Genomic DNA, 10,526 nt, shown 5'->3' with positions numbered 1-10,526 from the left:
GCGGTTGGCGCAGGATAGAGCAGGGTTTAGGGCTGTTGTGCATAGGGTCGCTATGAGTCGCAAATGACTCGACGGCACATAACAACAACAACAAAATATTTATTGATTTAGGAAGCAAATTCAAACTTCTAAATAAAATTACTTGAAAACTGACCCCAAAAAATAGATTACAAAGAAACTTAAGATGGGTGAAAGCAAAGTTATACCCAAAATAAAGGGATGGGAGCTCTGGTGGCCTAACGGCAAGCTGTGCTGCAATCCCAAAGGTGTGCGGTTCAAATCCACCAGATTCCCCACTGGAGAAGGAGGGGCAATATCCTCCTGTGCCAGTCAGATCCAATTTGACCTTACATAACAAGAGAAGAAAAAAAAAAGGGATAATTAGCATACTTTCACTGAAAATAAGGAAGGCACAGAAAGCTATAAATGGAATAGAAATAAAACGTACAGGGAGGAGTGGAATAAGCATGATTACAATGGCAATACTGAAACATAACATCTATTAGCAAAATGCGTGTGAATATATGAAAAATTAATCTGCTTTGCAAACAATGACCCAAATCACAAAAAAAATTATTTTGTCATGAGATAGCGTAAGAGATATTCTATTCTAGTCATAAGCAAAACATGTGCAGTATCAATATCCATAACCAATTTAACACAATATATCAATGCCCGTAACCAATTTAACACAAGTACCCACAAGAACAGCAGTAGAAGGATGGACAATCTCCTCCCATGCGATTAACTGTCTCTGAAAACCTACCAGAAGGTCAGCTATGGATCAGTTCTGACTCGACAGTACACAGCAACAACAAAGAGCCCATCAACAAGCCATCTCAGAGTTGAGGTTTCAAATTACACTGCAGAGCTAAGCAACACTCATATAAATAAAAATCTATTCTCAGTGCTGATTTGTTGTTGTTGTTATGTGCCGTTGAGTTGCTTGCAACTCATAGCGACCCTATGTACAACAGCCCTAAACTCGGCTCTGTCCTGTGCCAATCGCACTGTTTCTGACACTCCCATCCTGATTATCCCAGTCACTGAATCAATCCACCTCATAGAGGGCCTTCCTCTCCTGCGCCGTCCCTCCACCCTCCCAAGCATGATGTCCCTCTCTAAGGACCGGTCTCCTCACAACATGTCCAAAACATGTTAGACGGAGCCTCAGAATCCTTGCCTCCAAGGAGCCCCCCTGTTTAACCCTTTCCAGGACAAATCTGTTTGTTTTCCTAGCAGTCCATGGTATTCTCAATACTCTTCTCCAGCACCACAGCTCAAAGGCATCAATTCTCCTTCTATCCTCCTTGGTCATTGTCCAACTCTCTGATCATAACAAGTGATTGCGAAGACCATAGCCTGTATCAGACGCACCTTAGTCTCCAGAGAGACACCATTGCTCTTCATTACTCTGGAGTGCTGATTTAGATGATAAAATTTTATTATTTCGGTTCAATTAGTAAGAATGGGATTCTCTGTTTCTTCAGAGAAAGATTAACACTACTGACTTCATAAAGAGAATACAGAAGCTAATGAAAATAATTAGAAAGAGGTCTATAATTTCATCAGCTCTAGCTAAGGAGTCTATCTAGAAACATAAAATGAGTTAGAAGTATTAAACCCAGATATAAGAATAATTCAACAGTAATCTTTATTAAAAATATCAAGTGTTTTTCTCAGAACATGGATGTGAACTATTTTTAACTGCTAAGCTTAGGAAAAAAGGAAATTTTGGGGTATCAAGTGCCAAATTAAAGGTTATGAAAATTTCTTTTCAAATAATTCCGGGCAACAGAATAGTTTCTATTGGACTACTAATCCATGAAGGCAAGAGATTAACTCATATCACTAGCATGTGAGCTCAGTGCCTCAAATTGGGCCTGGAACAAACAAAATACTCAGTGTTTCCAGAGGTCAATGGTTCAAATCCACCAGATACTCTGCTGGAGAAGAAGGGACAATCTCATCTTATACCAGTCCGATCTGATTTGACAGCACACACACACACACACACACACACAACACCTTCTAAACATTGTCGTTAAATAAGTGTAACAATCAATGGTAAGTAACGTTATAAAGTATGTATGGATGATCCCTTTTAAATAGCCAGGATCTATCCATTTAATGTAAAGTTAGTTTGCTGAAAAATTTTTTAATAGCCATATCCTTGTCCTGTTTTCATCCTCCTACAAAATCTGTAACAGCAAAAACCTTTATGCACATATACAATCATATACTCTCAACTATTTTCCTTAAATATTAATTTTAGAGCAAATGGCTTTGGTTTAGAAATTTTTAATTTTTGTATTTGTACTAGATTTGATTTGTAAGCTACTTGCATTTATATTCATAATGTCATGGCAAGTGAGAATCATTTCAAAGTGTAATGAAATTACTTCTATATTTCTTGATAATTATTTGTATTTGTAGTGTTACTACTAATGTTGCATGCACCTTTCTGGGACATGATTATAATTCTTAGAAATAGTATACATGGGAATATTCAATGTATACAGATTTTGTTTTGCTATGGCCTAGTGGCAAGAAGCTGCACTGCAATCCTGAAGTGCGCAGTTTAAATCAACAAGCTGCTCCTTGGGAGAAAGATGAGTAGTCTCTCCGTGTGAGACTCAACTGCCTCTGAAAACTCACTGGAGGGTCAGCTATGGGTTGGATCTGACTCAACACTATCTATCAACAGCATTATGCCAAAAGGTCAAGTAATAATTGGTAATCCAATCTATCTTCTAATCTATCTTCAGCTATTTATTTGATTCTAGTGTACTGAGGATCTTCAAAGTAGCTATTTGCCACTAAGCTGGTACAGAAATAAGTGTTAAAGCTCCCCTTCCCACTACGTCGGCTAACTTCAGCTCTCTGAGTATAAGGAACTTCTCAAATATTTTATATGTTCACACACACCTCAACAAAATATGAACATCTATTTTTGGCCCCCTAGAATTTAGTAACTGAAACATGAAACAAGTCTCAAAATGCTTATGAAATACTAAGGAAATACGTCTTTTTAGAAGTTGTATTCAATTTTTTATTATATGGTATAGCCCCAGCTGCTTCTGCTCTTTTCCTCAGTACAGTACCTTTTGAGTTAATATACCATGTTTTCTCTGTCCTTTTACAAGTAACTTTTAGTTAGGTGAAGGGAAAGGCAAAATGAGTTCTTTTCTTTAGTCTTGTTTTAGAAGCATTTAAATTTATTTAATTTTTTTTTTTAGTGAGAGGTACATAACATGGGTATTTTATTCACATGCTTTTTTTTCCTTCTTGTTGTGTACCATCAAATTGGATTGACACAGAAGAAGACTGCCCCTCCTTCTTCAGTGGAGCATCTGGTGGATTCCAACCATGTGCCTTCAGTTTTGCAACCCAGCTTCTTACCACCAGGCCACCAGAGCTCCCTATTTTAATAATATTTGTGGTTGCTGTGTACTATCGACTCATTTTCTAAAAACTGAGTTTTCAGTTTAATCACACAGGAGGGGATTGCCCACCTTTCTACTGTGGAGCAGTTGGTGGATTTGAACCACATGCCTTTGGGATGGCAGCCCAGCTCCTTTCCACTAGGCCTCTTAGTAACAGTAGGGATAAAAAAGAAGGTACAATTAAAAAGACAAAATATCTTCCCCTAATTATAACCTGAGGTGAAATAAAATCTAAGCCACAAGAATAAGTCATATCAATTGTGTAAATCGTGCATTTAAAACTTTATACATCTTTTCTTAACAAGGAACAAGAGAACATTCAAAACTTACTAGTGCTTGGGTCAAGCTCTGCCAAATCATCCTGACAAAATCCTAAAAAGAAAACAATGGGAAGAAAAGATTAATACACGGATAATCTCAAGCCAACTCTAAATATAAAACATGAATATCATTTACAGAAATTCAATCTCAGAAATCACATTTTTGTTTAAATCCCAGCTCAACATTTAACTCATACATGCCTAAACTTTAATAATTCTGAAATAAAAATGGAGAGAACATTTACCACAGAGCTGAAGAAAAGGAAATTAAATACCTATGTAAAATGTTAATATACTTCTTCACATATAGTAGGAATTCAGTAAGTATCTGCATAAGCATTAAATGTAAGCACATTAATAACAATAAAAATTCAAAGAGAAACTAGAATAATGTGTTGTTGCTGTAGATCACTGAGCCAATTCGGAATCATACTACCACTGTCAAATCAATTTTAACTCAATCTGGAACAAGAGGTGCAAAGTGGACTGGGGTATAAGTATGAAGGATGAGGGAAGAAATGTGCAATATTGAACGAATCAAAATAATTTTTAAAAAAAAAATAAATTTCTCTGCAGAAAACTAAAGCAATATCCACATCTCATTCTATACACAAAAACCAACTCAAAGTGGATCATGGACCTAGGACTAAAACGAAGGACTATAAACTTCATTAAAGAAAAGCTTGGAAGAACCCTAGAAGTCCTAATCCACAACATTAATAGTCTTCCAAGCATCCTGAAGAGTCTACAACCAGGAGAGGATAAAATAGATGAGTAGGACCTTCTAAGAATCAAATCCCTATGCACATTCAAAAACTCCAGCAGGGTAAAAAGGGAAGCCACAGATTGGAAAAAAAATTTAGTAATGACATGTCAGATAAGGGACTTATATCTAGAATTTATAAAATACTCGAGCACCACAATACGATAAACAACCCAACTGAAAAACTGGGCACAGGATTATGAACAGACACTTCCTCAAAGAAGACATTCAGATGGCAAACAAACACATGAAGAAATGTTCTAAATTCCTAGCTCTAAGAGAGATGCAAATCAAAACAACTATGAGATTTCACCTCACCCCAGTAAGAATAGCAAAATTTAACAGAATCCTGAACAATAAATGCCGGCGAGGTTGCAGAGAAACTGGAACCCTTATTCACTGCTGGTGGGAGTGTACTATGGTGCAACCACTATGGAAGGCAGTATGGCAGCTTTCTCAAAAAGTTACAAATAGAAATACCATGGCGGGGCAGGTGGGAGAGGGCTGGGCAGGGAAAAAAGTATAATGAATGAATGGAAATCCAAAATCTCTGTAAATGTTCCTTAAAATTATTAAAATAAAATCTAAAAAAAAAAAAGAGAGAAATACCATTTGACCCAGCAATTCCACTACTGGGAATATATCCTAAAGAAACAAACCATAAACGCCACCCAAGCAGATATATGCACACCTATGTTTACTGTGGCTCTGTTCACAATAGCAAAGAGTTGGACACAACCCAAGTGCCCATCAACAAATGAAGCTGTAGTATATTCACAATGGAATACTATGCTGTATTTGAAAAACAAGGAACTCATAAAATACTACAGAGAATCGGTGACCCTGGAGGGCATTATGCTGAGTGAAATATCTACCTCAGTCACAAAAAGACAAATACTACATAATGTCACTGTTATAAAGGAGGACTGACATAGGTGTTGGGGGGGAGACTGGTAAAGAGGGGATAAATGATGTACACTGCATTGAAACAGACGAGGGAGAGAACTGTTTAAAAAAGGGATATATGATTAGGTATTATTGCTATGACAGAAGTCCAGAACGAAGGGAGGATAGTGGAATGGACTTGGGAGGGGAGGGATTGTATAACAATGAAAGAATTTTTCTTTTACTTTTCAAAGAGATGAGAAAATTAGGGGACAGGGAGGAGAGGGGAGAAAAGTAACAATGAATGAATGGAAATCCAAAGTATCTGTAAACTTTCATTAAAATTAATTTTTTAAAAAAGCACAAAGTTTATGAATGTTTGCATAAAATGCAAGTATATGAATGAAACAATGTATATGACTGTACATAAACCAATTAAAAGTAATGAATAAAACAAATAAAAAAAATCTATTTCAATTTAAAGTTATCCTGTATTTCAGAACCCAACTATCCCATAGGGTTTCCAAAGTTGTAATCTTCAGGGAAGTAGTCACAACTTTATGCAATAAAGTTATTGGTGAGTTCAAAACAACAACTTTTTGGTTAGCTGCTCAGCAGTTACCAAGATTCCAACAATTTATGTAACATCTATCACATTCCAATTATTATTAGTTATTGTTCAAAAGAAAGCAAATGCATGAAATTAAGTTTACAACAAGTATAACACAGTATTTTATGTAATGTCACAGATCCTAGAGTTTTACCTACACACAAATAGAAGCAATCTGTCCATCAATAAGTACATTATTTAAGATTAAATCAACAAGACCTTTCTAAGCATACTTCAGACCTAAAAGCTTAAATCTATTCCATTAGCATGTAATTATCACACCAGTAGGAAAAATAAGGTCCGAGAATGGTAAACAAAGAGTGTGCTGTTACATGAAGCCAAGTCAGAACTGACCCATAGCTGACCCTGGAAGGCGGAAGTATCCAGAGACTATAAATTGCACAGAAGGAATTGCTCCTTTTTCTCCCACAGAACATCTACTGGATTCAAATTCACGCCTTTGGATTGGCATGACAGCTCGTTACAACCAGAGCTCCCCTAAACACACAGTAGAAGTCCTACCTATATAGCTGATAACATTTCTTTTACTTGAACAAGTGCCTGTTTTCTCATTTGCTTTGCTAGTAATTCGTAGTTTAAACATTTCCTCAGTAAAGTTTTCTTCTGCCTCCCTCCTGATTCACACACCAAGGTCAAAACCCCTCATTAAAAACATAACATTCTGTGTGCTTATTACTTGCTCAATACAGGTATATCTTGTTCACAACTGTATCCCTAATAGTGTTCACAAGCCTAGCCATCAATTGTAGTATCCAGGATGGCAAGATTTTGTCTCATGTACTTTAGTCATGCTATTAGAAGGAACCAAACCCTAGAGAAAGATATTGTAACTAGTAAAATAGAGGGTCGGTAGAAAAAGAAGAATAAACTCAAGCATAGAAGTGATTTTGAGAATGGTACAAGTTTAAGCATCTTTATGATCACCGTTTCTACATTCTGTTCTATAGGAGTCATTGTGAATTGGAGGTGAAGCACCTAACAACAACATAGCATTCCAGTTTAAAATGTTAACACTACGATCAACTCAATGGAAACTCATAAAGATCTTCATTAGATTTTCAAGGCTGCACATCTTTAAAGAGAGGAGACTGCTCATCCATCTGCCATGGAGTCTGGTAGATTAAAACTGCTAACTGTTCAGTTAGGTGTCTGGAACATTACATACTACACCCCCAGTGCATCAAGTAAATTAACACATGTTGTTGTTGTTGTTATGTGCCGTCGAGTCATTTGCGACTCATAGCGACCCTATTTACAACAGCCTTAAACCCAGCTCTATCCTGTGCCAATCTCATTGCCTCTGACACACCCATCCCGATTACCCCAGTCACCGAATCAATCCACCTCACAGAGGGTCTTCCCCTCCTGCGCTGTCCCTCTACTCTGCCCAGCATGATGCCCCTCTCTAAAGACCTGTCTCTCCTTACAACATGTCCAAAGTATGTCAGGCGAAGCCCCAGAATCCTTGCCTCCAAGGAGCAGCTTGGTTTAACCCTCTCTAGGAAGAATGTGTTTGTTTTATTGGCAGTCCATGGTACATTCAATACTCTTCTCCAGCACCACAGCTCAAAGGCGTCAATTCTCCTTCTATGCTCCCTAGTCATTGTCCAACTCTCTGATGCATAACAAGTGATTGCAAAAACCATGGCCTGTATCAGGCACACCTTAGTCTCCAGAGAGACACCATTGCTCTTGAGTACTTTTAAGGGGTCCCTAACCGCAGACTTTCCCATCGCTGGAGCCAAAAATATTCAGTACAGCTATTCATAATAGCCCAACAGGTGGAAACAAGCAAAATGTCCTTTCACAGAATGTATAAAGAAAATGTGGTACATAACACATACAACTGAGTACAACTAAGGCAATAGGGGGGAAAATGATGTTTTGATACATACTACAAGATAAATGAAGCTGAAAAGGCATTAAACTAGGTGAAACAAATTAATTACAGGAGGATAAATATTACATAACCTCACTTACAAAAAAAGACAAGAAATATCAAATGCGTAGAGAATAAAGTTTCTTAGTGGATACCAAGAGCAGGATGAAAAGGGTTATTAACACACTGATATAAGACTGCATGTCCAATTCTTATAATTGCTCTCAGTAACATGTACATCTATAAAAATAAATTGGCAAAAGGTGTATGTTGTTTACATTTACAATAATAACAAAAATTAGTACCTGCTGAGACTACTATGTACAACCAAACTCCTCTTGAGATTTGGTTCTTTGTTTGTAAGTTCATGGATTTGATTTCATGAGGCATCAATTAAATAGCCTACTAATGGATTTAGGGTTTCTGTTGTAACCCTTAATTTGTTATGTAGTGTTGGAGTCTCAAAAGTTTACAAGTGGTCCACCACAATAAGATAAAGGTAAATAATCCAATAGAAAAATGGGCAGAGGATATGAATAGACACTTCACCAAAGAAGACATTCACATGGTGAACAAACACATGAAGAAATGTTCAAAATCCCTAGCTCTAAGAGAGATGAATATTAAAACAACTATAAGATACCATCTCACCCCAGTCAGAATAGCAAAATTTAACAGAACAGCAACCAACAAATGCTGGCGAGGTTGTGGAGAAACTGGAACCCTAATTCACTGTTGGTGGAGTGTAAAATGGTACAACCACTGTGGAAGGCGGAACAGCGCTTTCTCAAAAAGTTGCAAATAGAGATACCATTTGACCCAGCAATTCCAATACAGAGAATATACCCTAAAGAGCCCATAACCGACATCCAAGCAGATATATGCACACCTATGTTTTAGAGTCTCTTCTGATATTCATTTCAGTTTTCTTCTTTCTCTTGTCTTTGTAACCTTTTGATTTCTGGTATCTTTGATATCCTCCCACAACTCATCTAGTCTATCACTGGTGTTCAATGTTTCAAACCCATTCTTAATAAGATTTTTAAATTCAAATGGAATAGATTCAAGTTCGTATTTTGGTTCTCATGAACTTGTCATTTTCTTTTTTTTTTAATATTTTTTTTCTTTTTTTAAAAAAAATTATTTTATTGTTGTGTGTGTACCATCAAATCAGATCTGACAGGTACAGGAGGAGATTGTCCCTCCTTCTCCAGCAGAGCATCTGGTGGATTCGAACTGTGAACCTCTGGGATTGCAATGCAGCTTCTTGCCACTAGGCCACCAGAGCTCGCCGAATTTGTCATTTTCTTTGGTCTCAATCTGAACTTGCATATGATTAACTGATTGTCTGACCAACAGTCTACCCGTGGCCTAGTTTTGAGTGCCTGGAAGACAGGATTTCGTAATGAAAAGTTGGCTGGGGCCTGCCTGAGAGCCTCTTGTTTGAAGCAGAAGGGTTAAGTAGTTTTAATTTAATTAATGGTTAGGTGTAAGGTGTTTGGGTTTTGTTTTGTTCTGTTGTTTTTTTTTTACTTAATCAAATGTAAACTGTACTGTTTTGATTTAATGAACAATCAGTTGTGGGCTGCAAGTCTCTTGTTTAAACCAATTAGGACACAGTGGGTAGGCTTCTGTGATTAAAAGTTGGTTGGGCTCTTGAGCTTATGGCACTCAGGCCTCATGTGAAGACTGATTTGCTATTAGAGTTATAAACTGTTAGTATGGTTGGGGAAAACACTGTTCTAACTGGTACAGTACTTGTCTGTCAGTTTGCTGTACTGAGAAAACTTTTGCTGTGATATTGAAAGCTATGCCACTGATGTGTCAAATGCCACAAGAGTTCCCAATGGTGGACAGGTTTTAGTAGAGCTCCCAGATTAGAAAACAGTAGAAAGCAGGGTTGGCCATTCATTACTTAACAGATTTAATTTCAATACTTAAATACTAAGAATAGTAGAGGAACTCACAAAGTTGTAGTAGTGGTACAGTCCAGATTGGAAGTCAGTCAAAATGAGGAAAAATAATGGCAAATATCACTTAGTAATTGGAACATGGAATGTACAGAGCTTGAATGTTGGAAAAGTAGAAATTGTGAAAAATGAAATGAACACTGACATACCAGTCATTAATGATATGAGATGGACTAGTCTGAGTCACTAAGAATCAGATAATCACATGGTATACTATGCTGAAATGCAAAACAGAAGAATGGCCTTGCATTCATAATCAAAAAGTCAATTTCAAGCTCCATCCTGAAATACAATGTTGAGAGTGATAGGATATTATCCATATACAAACAAGGAAGACCCGTTAATACAACTATTATTCAAATATAAGCTCCTACATGTAGAGTCAAAGAGGAAGAAATTGAAAATTTCCAAATCTTACAGCCTAAAATTGAGCAAACATGCAATCAAGATGCAAACTGGCATGCTAAAGTTAGAAACAATGAAGAAGAAATAGAAGTTGGAAAATATGAGTTTGGTGACAGAAATGAGGCTGGAAATAGAATCATAAAATTTTGTTTTTAATTATTTATTCATTGCAAATACCTTTAGTTAAAACAGTGACCTCTCATTAAAACGAATGAAATTTAATAAAA

At 36.8% G+C, this 10,526-nt stretch overlaps 1 protein-coding gene across 3 annotated transcripts in view; it reads right to left on the bottom strand.

Moving 5' to 3' along the window:
* Nucleotides 1-10,526, bottom strand: part of NR6A1 (nuclear receptor subfamily 6, group A, member 1) — a 348,076-nt gene that overhangs the window by 283,869 nt on the left and 53,681 nt on the right. For all 3 annotated transcript variants that reach the window (XM_006892577.1, XM_006892576.1, XM_006892575.1), the window contains exon 2: nucleotides 3,777-3,818. In XM_006892577.1, coding sequence (XP_006892639.1) covers nucleotides 3,777-3,818 — 42 coding nt within the window. The remainder of the gene's footprint in view (nucleotides 1-3,776; nucleotides 3,819-10,526) is intronic.

Source organism: Elephantulus edwardii, unplaced genomic scaffold (assembly GCF_000299155.1).
Source record: "Elephantulus edwardii isolate Elephantulus edwardi_28Jun2011 unplaced genomic scaffold, EleEdw1.0 scaffold00116, whole genome shotgun sequence".
Lineage (NCBI taxonomy): Eukaryota > Metazoa > Chordata > Mammalia > Macroscelidea > Macroscelididae > Elephantulus > Elephantulus edwardii.
This window is presented reverse-complemented; position numbering and strand designations above follow the sequence as displayed.